Consider the following 26,676-nt stretch of genomic DNA (forward strand, 5'->3'; position numbering starts at 1 on the left):
TTTAGAATGTCCAAAATTAGGTTCATTTGCCTCACAGATGGGAGAGCTAAAGACAAGACGAAAGTCCCATATGTTCCACACTATAAATCTCTACAAAAAGGTTTTCTAAATCTTGTGAGCTATTTGATCAAAAATATCTACTTCCTTCGTGGTATTTAAGACTAGAAAAGATCTCTTGATGATAGATCCCTTTCTTTCTCTGAAAGTTCAGTGTCTGGTTCAGATCTAGTTTATCTGACATTTTTCACTTACCTTTAATAGGAAAAAGCTTTACTAATCTTTTAACAATTTTTCTACTTGTGTCTTATACTATTGATTCTTCCCTAACATTTTTTTTTATGTCATTTCCACTGTCATCACTCTAATCCAGGTCCCTAACCCACCCTCACTCCCAGGCCTGGATTATTGCAGTGATCTCTTAAAATCATTTCCCAGCCTCTATTTTGTTCCCTTGCCCGTCCACCAGGTGACTTTTGGATTCCGCTCTCCATGTCCCCAATACATATGGAGAACTGCAATTCTGGCCTTCCTAAAACAGTGGTTCTCAAACTCTGCTGTGCACCAGAATCAAAACCACAAATTGTTGGCCACACCCCTAGAATTTCTGATTCAGTGGGTCAGAGGTGGGCTGAGAATCTGCATATCAAACACGTTCCCAGGTTGTACTGCTGCTGCTAGTCTGGAGACCACATTTTGAGAACCACCAGCCTAGAAAAAGAGACTACTCATCCCTTCCTCCCTCACTTTCTTCATTCTCTTCCTCCTCTCATCTCCTGTTTTGTCCTTTTCTGCTTCCTCCTGCTGCCCAGTCTCTCTCTGGTCTTCTCTCCGTCTTCCAAAGCATGATGGAAAGAGCCAAGCTCTGCCAGGGACCCAGGTTCCAGTTCCAGCTTCATCACTGACTAAATGTGCAACCTGGAGCAAGTCACTTCCTTCCCCTCTTTAGTCCCTAGAAGAGACCCACTACTACCAGTTCTTCGCCAGCCAGGACCGTATCTACCAGGGTCCATCTCTTATCCCCAGATCGTTGGTACGGTGTGCTTAAGGAGCAGCTGGTGAATTAATTCGATGGCCTTCAAGCTTCTTTCCAGACTCTGGGATTCTGACCTCTTTTTCCTTCCAGATACAAGCTTTTCCAACTCTCCAGTTGGATATGGTATTTGAGGTCTTTCTAGGACAAGAAGAAGGGAGGGTGCTGGCAAACAGACGATTGTTGAGGGGAAAGAGCCCTGGAACAGCCCGTAAGCTGAGGGAATCAGGCGCCAGAGAGCAGATACCTGACTCTCAGGGACAGCTGAGTGTGCGTGCCTCGGGCTAGGCTCTCACCCGGGATCCAGAGAGCCCGGGAAGTTAGACTCAGCCCTCAGCCAGCCGAGGCTCCAGCAAGGGGCGCCAGAGAGAAGGGCAGGCCAGTCTGGTCAACCCAGGTGTCCAGTCTGAGGTGGGACGGTGCGTTCCGGGGGCGTGGACACCACCAAGGCACGCCCCGACCGCACTTAAGTAACTGTGAGCCCGTGCTGGGAGGAAGGAGGGAGAAAGACCCGGCTGCTGCTAACCCACTCGCACCCAGATCTCGACCCGACCGGCCCCCAGCCCGGCCCCAGCTAGCTCTAGATCGCGCCATGCGGGGCTCGAGTGCGGCTCTGTGGTTCTGCCTGGCTCTGCGCACAGGTGAGGCCCCGCCGCCCAGCCGTGGGAGCAGGAGCCGGGGCGGGGATCCTAGAGCTCCCCAGAGCCCCCTGAGGAGAGTCCCGGGGACTGAGAAGTGTGCCCTGAACCCGTGTCTCGCGGACGAGGATGATAGCGGGAACTAGCACTGACCGGGGCAGACTGGGAAGTCTGGAGGGCTTCTTGGAGGAAGTGGCATTGAGCTGGGCCTTGAAAAAGTGTCCCCTCTGACATGCCAAGGAGAAGCGCGGGCAGAGGCGTGGATGGGAGAGCCTCGGAGGGTCGGCAGGGTGAACGCTCTCGATGGCCGTGGAAGCCGGAGGAGGGTTTGGAGACCAGAGTGACTCTACTTCTCTGGAACCCCCGCGGGGAGGAAGCCGGGGGGAAATTAGGAGGGATGGAAGGGGGGAAGGCGCCAGGTGACCTCTCCAGAGAGACCTGCCTGACGCAGGGACGGAGGAGGGGCGCAGACGCCTGCTCCTCACGGTCGCACCGCTCCCCTCCCGGGGAAGTCGGGGCCGGGACTGTGAGACGTGAGGCGAGACCTCCGCGAGCTGCTCGCAGGGATCGCAGGAGATTGCTGGAAGGACAGGTTCACGTCATCGCTCTTACCTGCGATAAAAAGTATGGACGGGCCACCCCGGTCCGACCTTTGCAGTTGCCCACAACCAGGGTGCAGTCTGGAGCACTAGAGAGGGGAGAGCGGCTCCACATTCCAGGGTGCCGCGGGAGTTGGGGAGGCTGAGGGAGATGCAAGGGAGACTGTGCAAATCCTCAGCCCTGACCCTGGGTGGGAATGAGAAGCATAAGCTGCCAAGAGAGGGTGACCCGGTGGTCCCTGGGGGCGGAAGGGACGCGCATTCCCCACGAGCACAGGCCTCCCCAGCAATCCTGGCTGGTCAGGGTGAGTGGCGGAGGAGCTCCTCAAAGGCATCAATCTCAGGGAACTCTGGCACTGCTCTGCTGGGTCACCAGGCGGGGAGTTCTCTGGGACTCTGACTTGATCAGGTCATGGGACTCAATAGGGTCCCCACTGGAAGGAGAGGACTAAGTGGAAGTTCACTTAGGACCTGCGTGTCCTGGTTCTCAACATAGGTTTATTTATAACACCGGAAGTGGGTTTTCTCATCTGCTTTCTCAGATGATGAAACAGGCTCAGAGAGTTCACATCAGCTGCCTTAAGTCACTAGCTAGAGGAGCAGGAACTTGAAGCCAGCCTGCTGCATCCTCAGCCTCCCCTTGGCAGGGGCCTAGCACCGTGTCCCCTGAGGGTGGGTTTGCAGCGGGCATAATCGCAGATGCTCCAAGAAGGGCATCATTGGGCAGCCACAACCATTTCCCTGTCTCATGTCTCCGTTCATGAAGAGGGCCCAGGGACACTGCTTAGTGAGGAACCCTGTCCAGCACCCTCTTGGAGGACACAGAGGCCCAAAGAGAGGCAGGAACTTGCCTACTTACAGAGCCAGCAGGACTCCCCAGCCCATGCTCCTTCTACCGCCCCCGCCCCGAGGCTGTGAGGGCAGGGAGGGTAAGGGGAACCGAAATGGTACCTGCACTCCCTTGCCTCTGTTAAGCACCAGGCTCTGAGCTGTCCATCTACCCTGAGCACAGGGCCATGCATGGCCTCACGCACAACTCTGCTAGTGAGCCAGCCTTTTCCAGTCTGTGACACCTCTTTGTGCCTAGTGCTTCCCAGTGGGAGGGCCGTGCTGCTGCAGAGGACTGGGTCATACAGAGTTGCCGAAGCCACCCTCTGCAGGTGGGAGCTGGAGGCTGGAGGCTCATAGGGAGCTGGGCCTCACTGTTCCCCATCCCCAGCGCTCAGCAGGATGGAGGTGCGGTGGTGCACCACCTCAGACCCCGAGCAGCAGAAATGCAGCAACATGAGCAAGTCCTTCCAGGAAGCCGGGATCCAGCCCTCCCTCCTGTGCGTTCAGGGCACCTCGGCCGACCACTGTGTCCAGCTCATCACCGTGAGTCCTCTCCCTTCCTCTCTGCCACCACAGCCTGCCAGACAAGAGGGCTCTGACTCAGGAGGGAGCACACAACAGCTTCATTCACTGGGAAAATCACCTATGCCCACCCTCCTACTCCCCCCCTCCCCTGCCCCACCAGGATTGGGCGATAGGATCTCCTGAGTTTCCCAGGCAACAAGGGCCAGCTTGTTTCCTGCCCAGGCCAGGCTTTCGGGTGTTGGGAGGCCTCGGAAAGGGCCCCTGCTCAGATGGACGCCAGTTGGGAAAGGTGTCTGAGAGGCAGAGATTTTCTTCTACAAGGCCTCGGCCAGCATGGGGATACTACCCGTCCCGTCAAGGGGAGCCCAGATAGCAGACTCCTAGTGGCCGTGGTTGTTATTCACTCTGCCATGGAGTTTTCCAAAACCGGGCTTGTGTGGTTTCTGGGGAAGGAGGAACAGGGGCCAGCAGTCCCGGCGATGTGAGTAGAGGGTGGGAACCCAGTTCTGAGTGGCAGAACATCTGATAACCCAGCACTGACAATATTCAGGGGCAGGAATTTAGTGGCAGGACATGATAAGGCTGGAAGCCACAGGGGCAAACTCATTTCAGCTCAGCTTGTGATATGTCCCAAGACCTAATCCAGTCGGTCGCAGGTGGACCAAGGGCTTGGGTCAGGCTCCACTGTGAGGGTGGAAGTATAATTCTATTCATGGACTCCACAACACACTGACAGTACACTGTCATTTGTTTTTTAAAATAAAAAGGAAGAAATTGAAGAGGGCATTTATAAGATTCAGTCTGCAGCTTAGAGAGAAAACCCAAGAAACAGGTTAATAGGAGGCAGGGGGCTGAGAAACAAGAGAGTGAGGGAGACTCACTTTTTACTGCATACTATTTTGTACTACCTGACCTGATTTTTTTACTATGTACCTTTATTATAAGTCCTATAAAATTAATAATATTTTTCAAATAACATAACTAGGAAAGCAAGGTGAGCCCTTGGTCTAGGAGAGCTGTCACCTTGGGCCTGGTAACGTGGGAGAGCCCAAGGTCCTGGTGGAGGAGGGACCTGCTAGGCTGAGCCAGGACAAGGCTCCTGGGCCAGACTAAGAGGACCAGTGTGGACCTCTGGGGCTTTTCAGTGGGCCCTAGGCGGACTGGTGGGTGTCCCTGAGCTTCTCTCTGAGTGGGCCAGGGGGCTGGGTGGGGCTGACACACATGTTCCCAGCAGGCCCTGGAGGCTGATGCCATTACTCTGGATGGAGGCGCCATTTATGAGGCGGGAAAAGAGCATGGCCTGAAGCCCGTGGTGGGTGAAGTGTATGATCAAGGTCAGAGGGCCAAGCGGGAGGAGGGTGGAAGGAAAGAGGACATCATTCAGCAGTGTGTCCTTTTGGGCCTGGCCCGACCCTGTAGCCCAGAGCTGGTCAGTAGCCCTGCCCCCAGAGCAGCCCTGGATGCCCGGCCACACAAACCTCAGAGTCCCCACTAAATCTCTCTTGACCACCACCTGCTTTGGGGGGTGCCAGAGACACAGAAGGCTGACTGGTGTCTGCTCTTCCTCATGAGGAGCCTAGCAGCCCCCCTAACTTTTACTCGCATGCCCTTACCAAGGGGCTGCCCCATGTCTGGTGTAGTGTTGGACATGATTGGAGTGAACGAGGCACCAGTTACTTCACACTTGACTGACCCTCTGTCAGAAGCAGCAGGAGTAGGAATGGAGCCAGCCAAGTGGTGGTCACCAGGAGTTGCTAACCTGGACAGAATTAAGAAGGAAGCTCACCCTTCCCATGACTTTCTGTGACCTTGGACAGCCTCCACTTCCTTGACTATAAAATAGAGATAGTGATCCCTGTCCCGTCACACAGATGGAATGAGCCAGTGTGTGCACAGCCGATACGTGTTATGTGGTCAGAGACATGAGTTCCTTTGCCCCTGTCACTGTACCTCACACCAAACATGCCTCAGGCTTAGCCTGCTCTTTGTACCCCACCACCTCTACTTGTCTAGCGCCTAGCCTCTGTCACAGCCCAGGTCAGTTATCACCTCTAAGGAGCTCCCCTGAGCCTTCCCACCCCTGCAAAGAGCCTTTCCTTCCCACTTCCTAGAGTACTGACTCACTCAGCTGAGGTCCTGTCCCCTTCTGTCTGGTTTTCTTTGTCCTCACCACACTGAGGCCCTGGTCCTCATCTTTGGTACCTAGCACAAGGTCTTGCTTGGTTACTTGTTGACTTAATAACTGTCAGATGACATGGGACACAGTCCAGCCCTGCAAACCAGGCAGCCTCTCCACTCAGAGGCCCGAAACAGCCCTGCTTCATGAGCCCCACACACACCTCTTCCTTTTTAATTAATTCAACACATTTATTGAGCACCTATTGCGGTCCAGTCATGAGTCTAGAGTAGTAAGCAAAAAGACGATTCCTGCCCTCAAAGAGTGGGAGTCAGACAATTAACAAATAAACACCAAAAACATGTTACAAATGTGGTGAGTGCTGTGAAGAAAGTGGAGTTCATTTGGGAGAAAAGGGGCATGAGGGGACCTCTTGAAATAGAGCAGACAGGAGGGCTTCTCTGGGCAGGTGACATTTAAATCAGACCAGGCAAGGGTCCCAGGTAGGAGAGTTGGATGTGCTCAAGGAACTAAAAAGAAAGACACAGTGGGCAAGTCAGAGGGTGAGACCAGACGAGGCCACTTAGGTTGGCAGAAAACAAACTCAGGTGTGAAAAAAATAACACTGGCTTTGTTTTCTAGAAATCAACTATTCTGATCATGGGCACCCACCACCACAGGTTGTGTGTGATGTGTGTGTGTGTGTGTGTGTGTGTGTGGTGATGAGATACCCTCTGGTCATCAGTCCCCATAGATGAGTCATCCCTATCTTCTCTGAAAGGCCCCTTCTGGGCCTCATTTGGCCCAGGGGAATCTTCTATGAGGCTGCAGACTCCTGCCCACCTGTGTGCACCCTATTCAGGGTCTTGAGGAACGTGGGACCACCCCGTTAGCACCCTTTCTCTCCTCGCCCCCCTTCCCCTTAGCACTAGGTAATCACTTCTAGTCTGGGGGAGGCCCTGCCCTGGCCGCCCTGCCCCTCCCAACCACTCTTATCCCCACAGCCAGGATACCATTCCCTCAACCCTTCCAGGTTCTCCAAAGCGCCTTCACTTTTGGAAAACGAAACCCTCAGGCCGCTTCTGCTTTTGGTCCAGCTACAGAGCTCTCCTGACATGCACAAATGTAGACCCAGCTAAGTGCCAGCTGACTTGGGAAAGAAAAGGGGAAAACTAACTAATGAGGCTGGAGGAGGGTGAGGTCTGTGATAAGACATGTGGATTGCACTCACTTGCTGTCTAAAACACCATGCACACATACACCTGTACATCCATACACAAGCGTGTGCACATGTGTGTCCATGTACAGGTTCACATGTGGGCGTGCACACGCCCTTCTCCCACAGCCTTCCCAGGCAGGGTCCAGCCTCTTTCATGGCTTCTCCTTGCTGCCCTCACTCATCTCCTCTCCTCCTTCTAGAGGTTGGTACTTCTTATTATGCTGTAGCTGTGGTCAAGAGGAGCTCCAATGTGACCATCAACACCCTGAAAGGTGTGAGGTCCTGCCACACGGGCATCAACAGGACCGTGGGCTGGAACGTGCCCGTGGGCTACCTGGTGGACAGCGGCCGCCTCTCGGTGATGGGCTGCGACGTGCTCAAAGGTGAGGGTTTCGGGCGTGCAGCGGCTTCTCCTGCAGGGGCTGCAGGGTTTCCCTCTGCTTGCCGCTACTCCTTCCTGCTCTCCCCCTCCCGCCCCCTGGATAACCTTCATCTTGCACCTCATTTAAGGAGCAGCACAGTCCCACCTCCCCCATGGCCCTCCCTGTCCTCATTTGTGGTATCGCTCCCTTCTGTCTTCCATGCTGGCCAGCCTGGTGTGGCCACCACTTAATTTCTGCTTGACGGTCTCTCCAGAGCATTCGATTCTCACTCAGTCATCACGGTGTCCCACTGCACAGCCAAGCACTGGCATGTGGTGAATGGCGGAAGCTGTAGACCTGGTATAGGTCACTATTTCCAGAAACGTATCCTCAACTTTACAGAGTCAGAAACTCTATTTCTTCAGGACCCAAACTGGCTGCTGACTTGTACCCAGAAAGCTCACGAGAGGCTAATCAGAGACTGGCAGTTCCCCAGTTGATTCATTTGTAGTGAGAATAGGGCTGTCGTGCTCACAGAATGGGAGTTGAGTGATCCGAACAGTTTGTGAGAGGGGTGAGGCTAAGCCCCGAGAGTCCCGGCCTAGGCTTAGAGACCTCGTCCTGGCCGCCTGGGCAGAAGCCCTGTTTCTCACGCTTTGGGCTTCTTTTCTTGGCCTCCTGCTGGCCACCCAGCTGTGTCAGTCTTTCCAGAGAGGACACAATACAGCGACGAGGTAGTCCCTGACATATTCTCACACCACCCTCCTAGGATCACACCACCCCCAAGTAGAGTTTGGGGTGTCTCCAAATCCCCTGTCCACAAGTGTGCTGCCTCCTGTCTGCGCCGCAGGTGACCAGTGCTTCTGGGGGTGGGTGCGGGGCGCGGAAGCGTGCAGGAGAAACAATGGTCTTTTAAAGCCCTGACTTTGCTGTCCAATAGATGTGGGCTTAAACCGGGGCTCAGCGTGATCTGCCCTCTGAGAGGTACTCTACCTCCATGAACTTCAGCTTTCTCATCTTGTAAAATGGGAAAATTAACTACAGTGCTGTGTGAGGTTGGGAGGAGGTTGAGATCATTCACACCACATCCTTGCACAACGCATGGACAGGGTATGTGCTCACCACAGGGAGCCGTAATTATGAGCTCAACTTCCACACCTCCCAGTGGGCTCCTCACTGTTGTGCACACACGTGCATGCATGTACACATGTGCACAAACCAAGATGCACATATACACACATGTGTGCATGCACGCACATGCATACACATGTGTACACTGCCCCTATACCGCCCCAAACACTGTGTAAGCCAGTGCAACCCACAAGAGCCCAGAAGCCGTGTCCTCTCAGATGGTGGCCCAAGTTTGGGTGGTTAATCAGTCATTTGGCACATGTATTAAATATCTTCTCCCCTGGGGGGATGCGAAAAGAAGACCAAGAATGAGAACTTGGAAGAGCTTGGCTTAGCTGGATGATGAGCACGATGTGACTGGTTCGGTGAAGAGCTGGCCTCCCGCTCATCCTGTGTGGCTCTGGGGCTTCCTCAGCACAGGATAAATATTTGCCAAGAGGGCGGACACCGGGCTGGGAAACCATGCAGATCCCACCTCTTCACACAGGACACCTCCCTCTCCTATTTCCTTCCACTCCCTGTGCTTTGAGAAGTGTTGCCTATCAAATTAATTATACTTATTAAATAATAATTTATTTCTTTCCCCACTGTTATTAATTACTCATACTGATTTTGAAATGAAATCCTCAATGAGAACAGTATCTAGTTGATAGTTGACCTACGTGGCTGTTTTGGAGTAAACATTTTATTTCCCTGAGCCATTTTTGAATAACAGTCACTCCTTAATGTCCATACTTTTGCGGCCCCAGTTTGGGACCAACAGATGAGACCCAGTTCCCCAGTTTTGCTCAGACTGAAGGCCGACAGGTCCAGCCACGTCCCCTCCAGCCTGAGTGGCCTGAGCCCTCGCCAGCGGACAGGGCAGGGAGTCTGGCGCTGTGTGGCTGACTGGCCTCCCTCTGCCTCCTTCCCACAGCTGTCAGCGACTACTTTGGGGGCAGCTGCGTCCCTGGGGCAGGAGAGACCAGATACTCCGAGTCCCTCTGTCGTCTCTGCCGGGGCAACACCGCTGGGGAGGGCGTGTGTGACAAGAGCCCCCTGGAGAGATACTACGACTACAGCGGGGCCTTCCGGTGAGAGGAGGGTGAGAGGAGGTCGGGCGGGGCTGGCGCGCAGGCGGAGCCCAGTCAGGGGAGAGAGGCCACAAGAACTAGGGAAAAACAACACCTCGGCAGAAAGGGCCCTGAGGGAGTGGCAACGTCCACTCCATCTCATCAAAGCACCCTTTATATAGTCCATGTGCCCTGGCCGGTTTAAAAATATCGAAGCAGAATTTGCCAGACTGGATTTGCTCATACGTCAACATGTTTGGTATGTTTAGAGAAGTGAGGGCTTAGAGCAAAGAAAATGACACAACAGCCTTTCGCCACTCCCAAGTCCCCATTCTGGTGTCTCAGAGCAGCAGGGAGGATGGTGGGGGTGAGGGCCCATGGCAGGGACCCCTTGGTTCAGGCTGCCACTTTAGATGAGCCCATCATGGATCTAACTGCTGTGGTACACGTGCATCTGCCCACAAATGAGGAAACATGCTTCGTGGGGGATGGAACGGAAGCCGCTGAGTCCTTCCAATCACTCTGGCCTCCGTGCTTCCAAATGAAAGGAGGAAGCCTGCTAATGCCCAAGCTCTAGGATGTGATCTGAGAAAATGCCCGTTTGGGGCACAGAGAGAGAAATAGTCCTCAGTCCTCCAAGCCAGAGACTGTTGCCCACCTCACCTTTCCTGGTATCGTCTGTCTAGTCTCTGCTTATTTGCTATCTGTGGGGACCTGGGCAGCCCCTTTGCCCAGTAAGCCCTGACCTGCCTCCCTCACTGGGCAGTGACATATAGAAGACATAGAAAAGTCCTGGTCCCTTCCACTCAGGGTTTTGGGTATGGGCCAATCCCCTGCCTCAGGACAGAGTCATCTTCAAAAACCCCCTAGCGTTAAGGCTGCTGACCCTTTCAGGCCGAGGCTGCACAGGCGCTATACAAACTGTAAAGGACCTCACCCTATGGGAGCTACTTTCTCATTCCCACTTCATAGATGATAAGGCTAGGAAGGTTCCACAAATTGGAAAAGCCATACAGCCAACAAACCAGAGAACTGGAACCTGGGACTGCATGACTATGAAACACATGCCCACCATGACCACCCCACAGTCCAAGCCAGACCTTAGAGGTGGAGAATGGGTGGTGACCAAGGGGTTTGGGGAGCTCAGCCCCACCCAGGCTCGTGGATATTTCCTCCTCAGGTGCCTGGCGGAAGGGGCAGGGGACGTGGCCTTCGTGAAGCACAGCACAGTGCTGGAGAACACTGACGGTGAGTGGGAGGGACTGGCCTCAGCAGCAGGGAAAGGAAGCTAAGCGGGGTCTCTGCAGTAAAGGTCAAACTGCTCTGCAGGCAAGCGGGCCAGGCGAGCTGCTCTGACTCACCTGGATTTGTACATGGCGCTGGGTTTCCAACCTTTAGCATTCATCACATTGATTTATTGTTCTTTCTATACTTATGTGTTCTTTCCAAACCATTTGAGAGTACATTTGTCTGCATCAAAGTTCTTTAATACTTCAGTATGTATCTCCTAAGAACTAGGAGATGTGGATCAAGCCACAGTACAGTTATCAAATTTGGGAAATGTAACATTAACAAAATAGTATTATCTAATCTACAGTCTATATTCAAAATTTACTAATTGTCCCAATTCTGTTCTTTGCAGCAATTTTCCCAGACCAGGACCTAATAATGTAAGGACATATGTGGTATTTAGTTGTTAGGTCTCTTTAGCCCTTTAACTTTGAACAGTTTCTCAATCTTTTTTTTGTTTTTTTGTGATATCGACATTTTTGAAATGTTATTTTATAGACGGTTCCCTAATTTGGATTTGCCTAAAGATCCTTTTTTTTTTTTTAAACTGAGATACAATTTACATACAGCAAAGGGCATTCTTTTTGAAATATAGCTCTATGAGTTTTGCCCAAAACATACGGCTGTATAACCACCACCACAAATAGTGATTATAACAGACCCTTCACCTCGAAATTTTCTTCTAGTCACCCCTACCCCTGCCCCACCATGACAATCACCAAATCGGACATTTGTCTCTATAGTTTTGGCTATTCCAGAATACCTAATTGTTGTCCATTTTTAAAAAAGCATTCTCTCTCTTTTTTTAATCTTTGCCTTTCAAATTAGAAAGTCCACCATGTAGTGTGACATTCATGAAGGCAAACAACATGAGCCAGATTTGAGAGAGAAGAAAAGTGATCTAAAAATGGAGGAAGAAAAAAAATGTTAGGAAACTATCATTGATCAAAAAGAAAAAATAAAAAAGGAGGAAGGACAGGGTTGTATCCAGAGCAGGATGATCCTATGAAAATGCGCAGCAGGGCCCTGGGCCCGAGATGAGTCAAACAAAGGAGCATTAGTAAACTGGAGAAAGAATGAGGATGTACTGAGCTAAAATGGGCTCCTTGAAAATTTTGATGGAAATCTGAGTAATTTTTTAAAGAGTATGTATCTTCATGCAAAAAGATTGGTAAGAGCAAAAGAGTGGAATTGACATAAATGTCTAAAGTAGTGAAGCAACGTGGCTTTAATTGTCCCTAGCCAGCAGAAAACGAGTGGCAGATCAAAACACCTACGCGACGCATTTGTTTCATGGGAAGGCGGAATGATTCCCCCGGATTCCTACACAAGGGTTCTGCAGCAGTTTAAAAATAGAGAAAAGGGGAGTGGGGAGAGAATGACACTCCGTAAGTGTTCAGAGTGCTGTAAATTATCGTGCAGTCATTAAAAATGACCTTTACGGCGTTTTCCAAACTACTACTCTTTTGGTTCGGGAGTTTCGTTTTTAAATAGGTTTGGCGTGAACAGAGTTTTCATGATCCCAACAAATTATCTGTTCCCCTCCTATTTCCTGGCAGAGATTTATCTTCCTCATTTTAAAATTAGTCTTCTTAATTTTCCTTTTTGGTGTCAATATTCACTCTTTCAAATAACTCTTATTTTCTATTATAAACGAGCTTTATGGAATGTTTCCAATAATGTGGGAAAATACTTTAAAATGGCAAGTGAACAAAAAAGAGGATGCAACATTGCCGAGTAAGTATGTCCTTAACCATATTAAAAATGTTTAAAAACTAGAATGGAAATAAGAGGACTTAGAGGATATATGCCAAAATATTAATCGTTGGATTAATATTGTATTAATATGTAGATGAAGCTTTGAGGAGTTACACTTTTCCCTCTGGAACACAGTTCTGGGTGGATTCTGTCAGAGTTTTCTTCCATCACGGCCCCCTCCCGCTGCCCAATGCTCTCTGCTCAGAGCCAAATTTAGTGCCTGATGGTAGAAATGAACTCCTGGTGTAGTTCTCTCTCTCGTCCCAAGCTTCTCTTAATCTCTTATTCTTTTTATCTTTAATAAACAGTTCTGTTGACATATGTTGTATTATTGTCAGATACTTCAAATTCATTTTATTAGTAGAAATTGGTGTGAGGTAGAAAATTTAAGAAAATAGACAGTCTGTTGAGACACATGGTCTTGAAGGGTGTAGCCACTGAGCTCCTCTTCATTCTGAGTTTTGGGCTATTACCTCCTGCTGTAACTATGGGTCTCAACTCCTGGAAGAGTTTTTTCACTATGGGTCTGCGGCCCTCCTCCCCCAGGCTCCTTCTCATGAGCCCCCCCTGAGGCCCTCCCAAGCACCTCCCTGGAACAGGATTAGGCTCACCACAGGCTTCCCATCTTCCCAGGAAAAACCCTGCCTTCCTGGGGCCAGGCGCTGCTGTCGCAGGACTTCGAATTGCTGTGCCGGGATGGGAGCCGGGCCGATATCACCGAGTGGAGGCAGTGCCACCTGGCCAGGGTGCCTGCTCACGCTGTGGTGGTCCGGGCCAACACAGACGGGGGCCTCATCTTCCGACTGCTCAACGAAGGCCAGGTGAGTTCAGGGCACATGCACAACTTCTCGAGTGGTGCTGGACCTTCTTGTCTGTCACCAGGGTGGGAGCCCTGAGCTAGAACCATCCTGGGGCTGGGCCAGCCAGACCAGGGTGGGCAGCAACCAGAGACTCTCCCCTGGGGCGGACCCCAGCTGGGGACCCAGGTCTCTGTGGTGTCCAGCCTCAGCCCAGGTCAGCGTAAGGACGGACTGACGGTGCTAGCTGGCAGTGAGGACAGCGGGCCAGGGAGGGGAGACCAGGGGACTCAGCACCGCTCAGAGAAAGCCCCCGGTACTTGTGGGTCTTAAAACCAAAATTAGAACATGGGAGCAAATAAACAAAATGACAAAACAAATAAATGTGAAAATACACTATTAATTAAATGTGGTGAATAACGTTTTGCTGGAACCAAAGCTTCTGGCCTCTGGGCACACCAGCTTGAGTTTGCCACGTTCGTGCCACCACTGCCCTGCCTCCCTGCTCGTCTTCAGCAGCATCCCACACCTGGGCCACGAGTCATGGGACCAGTCAGCTGAGTGGGACAAGGCAGAATGCGCTGGGGGAGCACAGAGAAGGAGGGAGGTGGTCCTCACCTGGCCTTCAGAGTGGGCGCTTGGCCTGGGGCACGGGAAGGAGGTGGTGGCTGAAGGGGGAGGGAGGGATAAGGGGCGTGGCCTCAGCCGCACCTCGGCAGCCCCCACCCATCCCCACCCCTCGACACACAGCGCCTGTTCAGCCACGAGGACAGCAGCTTCCAGATGTTCAGCTCTGAGGCCTATGGCCAGAAGAACCTGCTATTCAAAGATGCCACCTCTGAGCTGGTGCCCATTGCCACACAGACCTACGAGGCATGGCTGGGCCCTGAGTACCTGCATGCCATGAAGGGTCTCCTCTGTGATCCCAACCGTAAGTCCACCCATCTCTTCTCCTGCTGTCCCCAGCCCACCCTAACCACAAGAATGGCAGGGCTTTCTGGAGAGGTGGCCAGGGGAGGACGCCCGCCCTGGTAGGTGTACCCCTTGGTCTTGACTAGAACCTGTCTCTTCCATCACCTGCCTCTGGGGGTTTGGGGAGGAAATACCTCTGGAGTCCAACAGCCGTTCCCTGGGAGCCCCGCCTCTCCAGGGGGTGGCATCCAGGCCACCAGGGCCTGTCATGGGAAGGGTCTCCTCGCCCCTTCACACCGAAGTCATCAAGTCCTGTCATTTTCCCTCCACAATGCCTCACTCCTCCTCCTCCCTGGCTCAGCCACTACCTCTCACCTCAACCTCTGCAGCAGTCTACAAATGGGCTTCCTTCCTCCAGCCTCCTCCCCCATGTATCCTCCACCTACAAACAAGGACATGGTGTGCCACTGAGTTAGGTACACAGCAGCCGGGCTGTGCCTCACACCCCCAAGAAAGAGGTATGGCTATCCCCTTTCTATATGAGGACATAGGATCAGATGGTTAAATAACTTTCCCCTTACAGCTAATGAGGAAAAGAGACAGAATTCCCCTCAAATTTGACTCCAAGCTCTTTCTACTGGGGCGCCAGCCCCCAAGGCTCTCTCTGCAGCCCCTAAAGCAGGCAGTGTGCAGTGACCACATGCCCACACTCAACAGGGATGCCCCACTACCTGCGCTGGTGTGTGCTGTCCACTCCCGAGATCCAGAAGTGTGGAGACATGGCTGTGGCCTTCAGCCGGCAGAGGCTCAAGCCAGAGATCCAGTGTGTGTCAGCCGAGTCCCCCCAGGACTGCATGGAACGGATCCAGGTGGGGTCTGCACCTGGAGGGGCACCAAGGCCAGGTGGGCGGGCGATGGCAGTGCCCAGGATGGTCCTTACCCACCCTCTCCCTGCCCTACCCTGGTCCGGAGGTTATAGGGCAGCCTGGAGAGGAGAAGAAGATCTCCTGTGACAACCCACAGAGAAAGGGAAGGAGGAAGGGACCATGGGAACAGCCCCAGCCCAGGGAATAGGGCAGAAGGGGGCTGTTTCTCCAGAGGAGGCCAGGACTCCTCGCTGAGCCAGTGGCCAGGAGCAGAAGGAGCGTGAGCTTGGCCCAGCTCGGCACTGGCTGACCCCGTGGCCTTGGGGAAGCCCCTTCCCGTTTTGCATCTCAGCATCTCAGTTTCCCTTGTGCATAATGGGGGTGGACTTGGATCATTGTTAAAGATTTTGACATCAACCCTCAGTCAGAAATACGTTTTACATCAATCAAAGTCTAGTACACAAAAACTTTACTTTCAGGTATAAATATGTAAAAAAAAAGTTCTGAATAGAGAGAGCTATGAAACAAAACAGTACTTCCCCTTACTAAGTGCAATGCATACTGATAGTTTCTGTTCTAGTCTTTTTTTTTTTTTTAGCATGTCATGGCCCAGCAAATTGATTTGGCACCCTCTAACATGCCTGCCACCTACAGTTAGAGGCCTGGGGCACTGTACCATATCCCCAGCACCTGGCCAAGGCCTGGCGCACAGCACGAGCGCAAGACGTATTTGGCAAATGTGTGTGCAAATGGATGAATGAGGCCCGTTCAGCTCTGTCCTGCTTCTCTAACGGGAGACCGAGACAGCCCCAAGGCCCTGCAGTCAGAGATGCGGCCCTACCTTGGCCACAGGTGTCCCGGCAGCACCTGGGTTCCTGGACTCCTCCCCTCCTGTTTTTCAGGAGCAAGTAGAGGGGACCAGATGGTGAGGAGCTCTTTTCAGTGTGGTCCCCAAGCACAGGCCAGACCACAGCCTCTCAGGAGTGCCCAGGCTGCCTCAGCTTTATCCCCCGGAGCCTCCTCCACAGGCCCTAAGGCTGCTTCCTTTTAAGATCCGGCTCATTCATCCATTTGCACACACATTTGACAAATACGTCTTGCGCTCATGCTGTATGCCAGGCCTTGGCCAGGTGCTGGGGCTACGGTACAGTGCCCCAGGCCTCTAAGGACTGGCAATCCACGGGGAGACCCCATACAAAGCATCAGGGGACGGGTCGTTCTAGGTTCTGCTCAAGAGTCCCTCAGAACCAGGAGACCCTCTCCTGACGACAGGAGACTCTCAGAAAACATTTTCTAAAAGAATGAAACATACCCATGAACAGGAGTGCTGGTGGGGGTTGATTTCAGGCCTCTGGCCCTCCAGGTACCCCTCTTCCCCACGCATCTGGCAGTGGGGAGGGGCCCAATGGGCAAGATAGGGTCCCCAGGGGAAGTGAGCCTGAGGCCAGAGTCCCAGAGAGACCAGCCCTGGTTCCTCCGTCAGATCCCAAAGCCCAGATCCATCCTGAAGCCCATGCCAGCCTGGCTGTTCTTTCTGTCCCCATGCAGGCTGGACAAATCGATGCTGTGACCCTGAGCGGTGAAGACATTTACGCAGCGGGGAAGACATATAGCCTGGTTCCTGCAGCAGGGGAGCGCTATGCCCGTGAGTGCTGGGTCCAGTGGCCCTGGCAGGGAGGTGTTGACATTTATATATACGTGTACAATGCCCCCTTGGACATTTTCTAAAGCTCTAGCTCTCCCTCAGTGCCTCTGTCTCTGGGCTGGCTGCCATCTGTCACAGGCAAGCCCCTCCTGGCCCAGGCCTCAGTGTTTCCATCCAGTCCTTGGAAGTCTGGCAGGAGTCAAAAAACTTTCGGTGAAGGGTCAGAATGGAAGCACCTGGGGCTTTGCAGGCCACAGACAGACTCTGCTGCCTAGTCTTCTTTTTTAACAATTCTTTAAAAATATAAAACCGTTCTTAGCTTTCAACTCAACCCATACAAAAACACACCACTGGGTAGTTTGCTGACCCTGGGCATTGGCCTCCTAGGCCTCTTCCAGCCTGACCATGTGGCTCACTGAAGGTGGCCCTGCTTCCTGTCAGCTCATGCACGCCTTTGCAGGGACCTGGGTTAGGGCCTTGGTGCTCTGTCCTCTTTAGTGGTGACCTCAGGTCCCTTCCACTTGGACGTGAAAAATCTCTGCAGCCTCAGCTGTGCCTCCATCTTTTTCTGGGGAGGTGATAGAAATACCACCTGGGTGTAAGGAAAGAAAGAACTCCCGCTGGGTGAGGACTGCCAGCGGGTGAGGGGGTGGGAGACAGAACTCGGAAAGCAGAGCCTCCATCTGCTTCTCAGCAATGGGGAGACAGGCAGGAGTCCCACTGCCAGATGTGCTTGCTGCACACCAGCCCGGCCCTCGGGCCTGGGCACACCCAAGTTGGTCCAGCAGAGGCCCAGACACTGGGAGAGGCAGGGGCAGGGCCGCAGAACTGTTGCAGAGAGCACGGGGGAGGGAAGGGTTGAGGGAGGAAGGGCCCGGGATGTTCCCTGCCCTAGCCCAGCTGAGGCCAGGAGAGCACAGAGAGGGGCTTCACTGGTGTCCCCCACCCCCAGCGGAGGACAGGAGCAACTCGTACTTCGTGGTGGCTCTGGTGAGGCGGAACAGCTCGTACGCCTTCACGCTGGACGAGCTGCGGGGCAAGCGCTCCTGCCACTCGGCCTTCGGCAGCCCGGCCGGCTGGGACGTGCCCGTGGGAGCCCTGGTGCAGAGGGGCTTCATCCGGCCCAAGAACTGCGACGTCCTCACAGGTGCGACTCCTCTTTGGGGTTAGGTAGGGTTGGGAACCCTCTCCTAGCAGGACCCCACAGGAGGCAGCCGTGGAGAGGTTTCCTCTTGCTTCTTGATCTATCCCTCACTGTTAGGAAGGTTGAGAACTACTCTTGGGGCCATATCTTGACGGTCAGGGGTGTCTGTCTGGCGGTTCTATGGGGACTGCCATGGTGCCCCTACTACTTACTCACCCAGAGTGGAACAGGCTCCAGTGGGCATGGGGAGTGAGGTGTGCATGGGCCTGGCTGTGTCACCGTTTAGTCATGGGGCTGTTCCCATCCCCTAGCAGCCCTGGGCATCTGGGGACCTACTGGAAAGTGGCCAGCCATCTGTATAAGTGCTGAAGAAGACACTTCTACCAGGCAACCACCATATGTCATCCGTGGGGCCCTTCCCACATGTTAAATCATGCACATTCGTGGTGAAAGGGAGGCAGGAGGAAGCTGGCAGGATCCTTGGGTTGACTGCGCGCACACCTCTGCGCTGGCTGGCATCTGAGGAGAAAAAACACCCACACAAGCACATGGAGGGTGTTAGGATCAGCTGCTCTCACTCCCACACAGCTGGGCGGGCGCGCTGACTGGAACAGAATAGCTTATCAGGTAGTGAGTTCCCTGTCCCTGACGGTGTTCAAAGGAAGGTTAGGTGACCATTTACCAGAGGTTATCTGTGGAGTTCCTGTAGCTACACAACCTCTGTATCTCCCCATATCCGCGATTCTCACAGGAGGAGGGTGCCACTCTGGACCAGGTGGGCAGTGGAGCAGATGGGTGGCCTTGAACCGTGGGCCCGGGCAGAGTGGGCGGATCTGTGGGGGAGCGGCCCTCCCATCTCCTCCCTGGCCGCCCTTTCTGCGCTGGCCCCTTGACACTGCCCGTCCCCTCCTCCACAGCGGTAAGCGAGTTCTTCAGTGCCAGCTGCGTGCCCGTGAACAACCCCAAGCACTACCCCTCCTCGCTGTGCACGCTCTGCGTGGGGGACGAGCAGGGCCGCAACAAGTGTGTGGGCAACAGCCAGGAGAGGTACTTCGGCTACAGCGGTGCCTTCAGGTACTCAGGCGCGCCTGGCGGGTGGGCCTGGGGCCAGCTCAGATGCCGGGACCCTCCCGCCAACAACCGCCTTGGCCTCTTGCGTGGCAGGTGCCTGGTCGAGAACGCGGGGGACGTCGCCTTTGTCAAGCACACGACTGTCTTCGACAATACGAATGGTACACGAGGGGGGCTGGGGCCAGAGCAGGGCCAGATGCGGGTGGGGGTGCTGTTCCCCAACGTGATCCAGGCACTGGATGTTGCCAGGACTGGGGTCAAAGAACAATGGGAAAGGCTGAATCTTAGAAGGCTCTGCCCCTTGGGGACCCTAGGAGCCCCAGGGGCCTCTTGGTAGGAACAGACCTCTGGCCACACATCCAGGTGCACAGGACACACGACAGTCTTTCCTGGTCTAGAGTCCCCATTCCACCGAAGGGTAGCAACTCAGTCTCCATCGATGTGGAGTGGCCCTTCTAGAGTATTTGCGCGGTACTAAGGGGTGTGGGTGGGGATGGCAGGGGCCTCTCTCCACAGGGTCATTGGTTTCACATCAGTATCTGGTCTTCGGTCCTGAGCGGGTCCATGGCACATGCGGAGAAATCACTCTGCAGCCCCCTCGCCCCAGAGGCAGGGCACACCCGTGCTCTCGCGGGTGGTTTTTCTCTGGAGTCACGTTCCTGGACTCCATGTGGGAAAAAGAGCTCAGAGCTCTGTGCTCCAGGACCTCCTACGCCCACGCCTGGGTTCCCGTCCGGGGCGGGGCCTTCTACCATGCGTCACTGCGCTCCCGCTCCTGTTCTCCCTCTGCCGGTGAATCCACCCTTTCCGAAAACTGGAGGCCGTTTCCCTCGAACACTTGTTGTTTTGTACTTTCTGTATATCCTATGTAAACCCAGGCTTTGAAAACCCAAATGCTGGAGGCACAGCCTTCTCCACTGTGTCCTAACACGTCTCTGCCCAGAAACTCGGTGCAGAAAGGCATAATGGGGCCCACAGGGGAGGTGGAGATTGGTGAAAGGGAAGCAAGATGTGCAGGAGAAAAACACCAGTGAGCATTTCAAAACTCAGATCCCGTCCTGCCTATGAAGGTCACCAAGGCTGCAGACCAGTTGCCCCAAGCCCTTTCCCCTGCCACCCTCCCATCAAGAACACTGGGGATCATCTCCAAGCAGGAGGAAGCTGACTGCTCCTATAGGAGCCGGTGAGCCCTGCCTGGCCCCAGCCCCGTGGCCTCTGTGGTCAGGGGAGCCTTGCGAGAATCACTTGCAATGAGACGCCCACCTTCCAGGGTTGCTGGTTTCCCTAATAGAGACTCGTAGGCCCACGTGGAGTTTCTTCTGGAAATGGGAAGAGGGTGGATCCTAAGTGAATACATGAGACATAAAAATAATGCGACTCCCAAGGGTGGTGTTTCTCAGGAAGCCCTTGGACAAACTACCTGTTTTGGAATCACTGAGATGCCAGTTCAAAATGCAGGGTCCTGGGTCTCCCCCTAGACCTACTGAATGACATTCTTTATAAATAAGGGTCTTGGAACTGCCTCTTACGGGTCTACACATAATATTATACCCCATCCAATTCGAGAACTTGAGCCGTTAGGGGAGGAGGTCAACCGCCACCTTCAGGAACCCATCCCACCCTCAGGCCCGAGACCTGTACCACACAGATGGCATTCTTTGCCCGGGAGTGATTAAGAACCTCAGTTTCCTCATCTGTAAAATGAGGATGATCGTACCTGCTTTGCGTTACTGTCATGAGGATGGAGCAGTGCTTATAAAATGCCTGTCGCTTAGTAGGTACTCCCTTATTCCCTACAAACAGTAGTTCCTGCCAACACTACGAGCCTAGAAGGTAATAGAGCAGAGCGACTGAAAAATGGAGAGTGCTGGGGGGCTGGCTGGACGTTGGCATCTCTCCCAAGTCAAAGGCAAAAGACATTGCCTTTCCTCCCCAGATGCAGGAGGAAGGAAGCCTCTCTCTATTCCCTGCTCCCTCTCCCTCTGCTCCACCCCCTCAGGCCACAATTCTGAGCCTTGGGCTGCTGAGCTCAGGTCAGAGGACTATGAGTTGCTGTGTCCCAATGGGGCCCGGGCCGAGGTGTCCCAGTTCGCAGACTGCAACCTGGCACAGATACCATCCCATGCCGTCATGGTCCGGCCAGACACCAACATCTTCACTGTGTATGGACTACTGGACAAGGCCCAGGTGAGTCAGGGTGGGGACTACATCCTTGGGGGGCAGGGGGAGGTTGGCGACAGAGGTGAGCGAAGCTCTTGGGATACCTCCATCTACCTGGAGCAGACCTCAGGAGAAACTAAGGATGGCCGGGGGGGAAATTCTGTGATTTTTCATCTAGCCAAGGACATTCCTTCATCCACTCTCCCCTCTGTCTCCTGCATTATTAATTCCCCTTCTCAGCTGGACCATTCTCATGCTGTTATTTTTACCATCAAAACAAAACAAAACACTCTCTTGGTCTCACATCCTCTTATATTCATAATCCCACTCTCCTTTACAGCAAAACTCCTTCCAAAAATCACCTCTGCTCTGGGGCCTCGTTCTGGTCTCTCTCGACCAGCCCCCACCAGAGCCCTGAAACTGCCCTGGCCAAGAGCACAGTGAGCCATGTTGCGAAGTCCAGTGGCTGTTTTTCAGTCCGCATCTACCTGACCTCTCAGCAGCTCTGGCCACAGCTCCCTCTTTCAGCTCTTTCCTTCTGAAAGCACTTTTCCCCTTGGCTCAGGGCCCACACCTGCCTGGCTGTCTGCCCTCCCTCTCCGGACACCCCTTCCAGTCTCCTGTGTTGGTTCCTCCTCATTTCCAGCCTCTAACCACTAGAATGCCCCAGTGTTCAATCCTAACCCTCCTCTCTGCCACGCCGACCCCGCTGTGGGTCTCATCCAGTCCCATTCATGTCATTAACACCCATCTATACACTGATGGCTCCTAACTGGACATCTTGAGCCCTGCTGCCATCCACCCTTCAGCCTCAAACTCACATCTTTACCGACTGCCTACTTGACATTTCAGCCAGTTTTTCTAACAGGCATCTCACACCAAACAAGTCCAAGGTTAGATGCTCTTCTTCCCTCAGTCTCCCCACTTCAGCCTTTCCCTTTCTTGGACTCCAGTCTTCCTCTCATGTCCTACATCCAATCCATCAGCAAATCCTGTTGGCTGCACTTTCAAAATGCAGCTAGAATTGGAACCCAGGCTGACAAGGGGGTCCTCGGTTCCTAACCCACCCTCTCTCCTCTCCTCCCACCTTCTCCCTAAACCTTCTGATGTGACGTGGGGGAAGGACCCCGTGTAGATGTGCATTTTTCTGGGGAGAAGGCCGATACCGTCATCAGATCCTCAAGAGTATCCTTGAATCCCCCTCAAATGATTGGCCGCCTCTTCACTCCTTCTTACTGTGGTAGCGTTATCATATCTTATTCCAAGTCCCCTTTGATGACAGAGGTCAATGAGTTGTCAAGCTTCCAATTTCAATTCCAAGTCTTGGCACCCTGAAATTCCCCGATCTTTGATTCGTCATGTGTAAAGCAATGAATAGCAGATGGCGCCTGAGTGACCATTTGTGAGCCCGGATGAAAAGCAGGTCTGCTTGTGGTGCTTCCAGGACCTGTTTGGAGACGACCACAATAAGAATGGTTTCAAAATGTTTGACTCCTCCGACTATCATGGCCAAGACCTGCTTTTCAAGGACGCCACGATCCGGGTGGTGCCCGTGGGGGAGAAAACCACATACCATGACTGGCTGGGTCTCGACTACGTGGCGGCTCTGGAAGGGATGCTGTCTCAGCATTGCTCGGGTGCAGGTAGGGCTGTGGTACCCCTGGACGGGCTCGTTCACACCCATTCCCAGAGGAGGAGCGGGTGTCCTGCCATATTCCCCTGCATCATTGTGGGCCTTTCACCCCAAACCCTTGGGTGAACTGAAGGGTGCTCTGAGGTGAACCGAAGGGTGCTCTGAGTCGAACCGAAGGGTGCTCTGAGTCGTTACAAACAATCAAGGTGAAGTGTCTCGGAAGGGACTGAACGGGAAGGCTACAGTTACAGCAGAAACACTGGCTGTATAACCCAGACAGACCGGGATAATGAATATAAATGCTAAAAATAATCTTCCAGAAGGGATGAGGTAACTACATAAATATACATGTAGTATAATTTTGAAAGGAATGAATATGTAAAGAAACCAAGGGAAAGAGAAATTGTGACAGGGTAGAAAGAGGGAGCCTGGGTGAGTTTAGTGCACAGAAATGCATGCACTCCGTCAAGCCCTGCACATGAGTGCCAGCCTCGGTGCCTCCTGGCCTTACCGCCTGTATTTCATCCCTCAGCAGTCACTGCCCCCAGGGCCTCCCTGCTCCTGCTGCTGCTCCCACTGGCCCTCACAGTCGGCCTCCTCCAGCCCTCCCTCTGAAGCAGCTCTGGGCAAGCTTCACCCTCCCTCGGAATGGAAACCTACTTGGAAATCTCTATAAATAAGGCTGTTCTCCTCAGTAAATCCAGCTAACACTGCTCAGAGAGAAACATGTGATGGGAGAGGAAATGTGAGAAACCATGGGGCTCCTCAGAGCTGCGATTCCAACACAGAAGTTTCTGTGATCGCTTCAAAGTGGAATAAAGAGGAATCTTAAAGGAAAGACCCCCAACCTCGAGTTGGACGTGAGCAGGTCTCTCATGCTGGAACCCAGCCTCTGCCTCCCAGGCACCACCTGTCGCTCAGCTACCTGAGGCGTGCTGGCCAGCCTCCCAGTCACGGCCCACCCACAGGCTGCCACTGCTTCCCTGCAAATCTGCGGGCTCCCACCACACGGGGCCTCGCCAGGCTTGGGTTTAGAAAAGGCCAGTTACCAAGGAAACAGGCTGAGTCCAGGCTTCCCACACGGCCCTCCCTGTCCTGGAGCCACTCAGGGGGGCCTGACGAGATGGCATGCCCTACCACCGTCACCTCGCCTGGCTGTTCCCACGTCCCCCTGTGGAGAATAGACATTGCACCTCCCATCAGCCTCTGCTCCATCTGTCCTCCAAGCTCTCCATTCCAGCCTCCCTCCTGAGGACATTGTGTCTGTCCACTGACATCCACCAGATGAGATCACAGCCAGGCCCTCCAAGATAGAGAAGCTTCTGAGCACAGGCAGCCCCTTGTCCTTGTCTTCCAGGGCTTGGCTTAGCCCGACCATTGGACCCCTGATTGCATTGGGCTGGCGAGGACAGGCAGTCTAGAGCTGGACCATAGGAATGAAACCCTCGAGGGGCCTTCAGACAAAGGAAATGCTTCTTAATTGGAATTTTTACTAAGTGTGAGAGTTGATGCAGGGTTGCGTCTCCAAAGTCCTGCCTGAACCCCTGTCCGCTGTAAGGAGGGCAGGCCGCAGAGCGGGACGTGCTGTGTGCCCTGCCTTTCAGTGACTTCAGCTGCACCAGCCTATGTCCCAGGGTTAAGCCCCCTCCTGTTTCCTCCTCTTAGGCTCCAGCTCAAATCATCCCCTTCTACCCCTAGTGTAACACCCACCATTCCCCAGCCACCCCTGTACATCCTGCAGCAGCATTTGCCTCCAGACTGAGGGGCTCAGCCTGGGGGATTTCCTGGGGAGCTCCAGGCCCTAGAGCAGGAGGCAGCCCAGACCTCGGCGACAGCATGAGGCCCTCTGAAGAGCTAGTAATGAAGAGATGCCAGTCTCTTTGTCGGAGGAGCCACAGGCCTGGGTTACACACTGATGAGAGCTTTGTCTCCTCACAGTGTAAGCAGGGGGTCTCTTCACCCAGCCCTGCACCAAGTGGGCCCGAGGACCACTCACTCCAGAGGAAGAGTCCGTCCTTCCTGTCCCCTACGAGAGTCCCTCCTTCCTGTCCCTTGTGAGAGTCCCTCCTTTCTGTCCCCTGTGAGAGTCCCTCCTTCTTGTCCCCTGTGAGAGTCAGCAGAAAGAGCTTGAAGAAGATCCTCTCTACTCCATTATGGCCACGGATGTCTGAGGAGCCAGGAAAAGTTTCCAGAACTGCCAGCTCTTACTCTGAATTTTGCTCCCAGAAAAAAAAAAAAAGAGAGAGAGAGAGAGAGAGAAGAAACAGGAGCAAGCCACCCTCGTCAGCAGACTGGGAGCTGCGTGGGCCTAGAGCTATTTGCATCCCAGTCTGCCGGTGCTTCGGGGACACTGATGATGAGCTGGGTTCCCAGGGCTGCGCCCCCACCTGTGGGTGTCGGGATGGATCCCTTCCATCTCTCAGCAGCAAAGAAGGCCTCGGGCAGCATCCTGGCCTTAGTCACACCATCCTTCAGGGTCCTGGTCACAACGCGGGGGCAGAGGAGCCAGCTTCTACTACCAAGCTCTGTACCTTCTTTACTGGGGGTACTGAGTGATTCTTCTCTGACCTGATGATTGTTTGATTTTTTTAAGGGAGGTTTGTCTAGTGAGAAGTATATTTCTGTGTGGCTACCGTGGGCTAGTGTGCCACCCAGGCATGTGACACCATAGCATGAGCCACCGAAGGTATGACCTGAGTGAATGCCGTGTGACGTTTGATTGTCAGGTGACAGCAGGGGCCACTGCTGTGTTAGTGCTAATAAAAGATGTTGGTTTGTTCTTTTCAATAAAGCCAAATAACCCTGCAGCTGCTGAGGCTTGGATTCTTAATAGAAACTCTGCTGCTGATCGGTTTTGTCTTCTTAGGAAGGCAGAGGCTGACCTGCCACTCCCCTGCCCACTTATAACGGCAGTTTCCACTCAGAGCCCTATTCCCTGTTTCCTGAGAGCCAGAGTCAGGCACCAGTCTGGGCCTCCAGCCAGTGAGGCCACCAACTCTCCCCTCCAATCTGAACTGATCCCCAGCACATTCTAGCTGCCTCCACCCCCTCAGCCCTTTGGGTGTCTGCTAATCTGGGGACTGGATACAGAGGAGGATGCAAACTCCTCCAACACCCCCCTGCCTTGTGTCTCTAAAATAAGCCATCTTTATCTTTTCTTTAGCAAGTTACATTGTTGTAGGGATAAGGGGGTGGTCAGATCTCTGACAGTCCTCACAGGCTCTCCAGCCTGTCCTAAAGTGACAGCAGGACTGGTCTTAGCTCTGATTTTGCTCAGAGAGTAAAGGTTTTCTATATTCCCCTCTCCCACAGCTCCTGCCCTTCACTCTGCCCCCAGGCCATTCTCTCTCCCTCACTGCAGCCATATCATAGAGCTGGGTCTCACTCCCCGCTACACACAGGCCATTCCCAGGTAGTTGACCTGGGGATCTGGCGGCAGAAGTTCATGACAGTGTCTCTACACCACATGGAAATTTCAGGACTTGGTTCTCCTGGTGCTGTCCATGCCCACCCCCACCTCTACCCCCTGCCCCTGCCCTACGCCCTTGAGGTTTGGGGAGAGTTATGTAACATCTGAACCCCAGCTCCTCGTCTGAAAAAATAAGCTGAATTGTAATATCCACCTGGTGAGGTTGCCGTGAATACTGGATTACACTACACATAAAACAGCACCATGCTTGGCGCATCACAGGTGCAAGAAAGACATTCACTATGACTATTGCCATTACTCCAAGAGCATTTTGTTGGGGCTTAAGTTTCAAATTCCTGAGAGAGATTATCTGATTGGCCCAATGTGGGTCAGGTGTCTCCTACTGGACCAATCAGCTCAGGCTGGCAGCAGAATGCCTAGCTGAAACTTGACCACTGAGACCCCGGAGAAAGAGGAAATTAAAGCTT

At 53.5% G+C, this 26,676-nt stretch overlaps 1 protein-coding gene across 4 annotated transcripts; it reads left to right on the plus strand.

Moving 5' to 3' along the window:
- Positions 1-1,068: 1,068 nt before the first annotated feature.
- MELTF (melanotransferrin) lies at positions 1,069-25,575 on the plus strand. Of its 4 annotated transcripts, none has more exons than XM_016135293.2 (16): positions 1,070-1,671; positions 3,487-3,641; positions 4,858-4,957; positions 7,159-7,341; positions 9,368-9,524; positions 10,684-10,751; positions 13,185-13,372; positions 14,099-14,279; positions 14,978-15,129; positions 16,675-16,771; positions 17,724-17,918; positions 18,833-18,989; positions 19,080-19,147; positions 20,986-21,173; positions 22,591-22,789; positions 23,312-25,575. In XM_016135293.2, the coding sequence occupies exons 1-16, from the start codon at positions 1,623-1,625 to the stop codon at positions 23,392-23,394; spliced, it is 2,220 nt and encodes a 739-aa protein (XP_015990779.2). In that variant the 5' UTR covers positions 1,070-1,622; the 3' UTR covers positions 23,395-25,575. The 4 variants fall into 4 exon arrangements, with proteins under 4 accessions (XP_036075622.1, XP_015990779.2, XP_036075619.1 ...); XM_036219726.1 differs by having other exon boundaries at positions 23,315-25,575; XM_036219728.1 differs by lacking the exon at positions 17,724-17,918 and having other exon boundaries at positions 1,071-1,671.
- Positions 25,576-26,676: the final 1,101 nt, after the last annotated feature.

This window comes from Rousettus aegyptiacus, unplaced genomic scaffold (assembly GCF_014176215.1).
Source record: "Rousettus aegyptiacus isolate mRouAeg1 unplaced genomic scaffold, mRouAeg1.p scaffold_m13_p_4, whole genome shotgun sequence".
Taxonomy (NCBI): domain Eukaryota; kingdom Metazoa; phylum Chordata; class Mammalia; order Chiroptera; family Pteropodidae; genus Rousettus; species Rousettus aegyptiacus.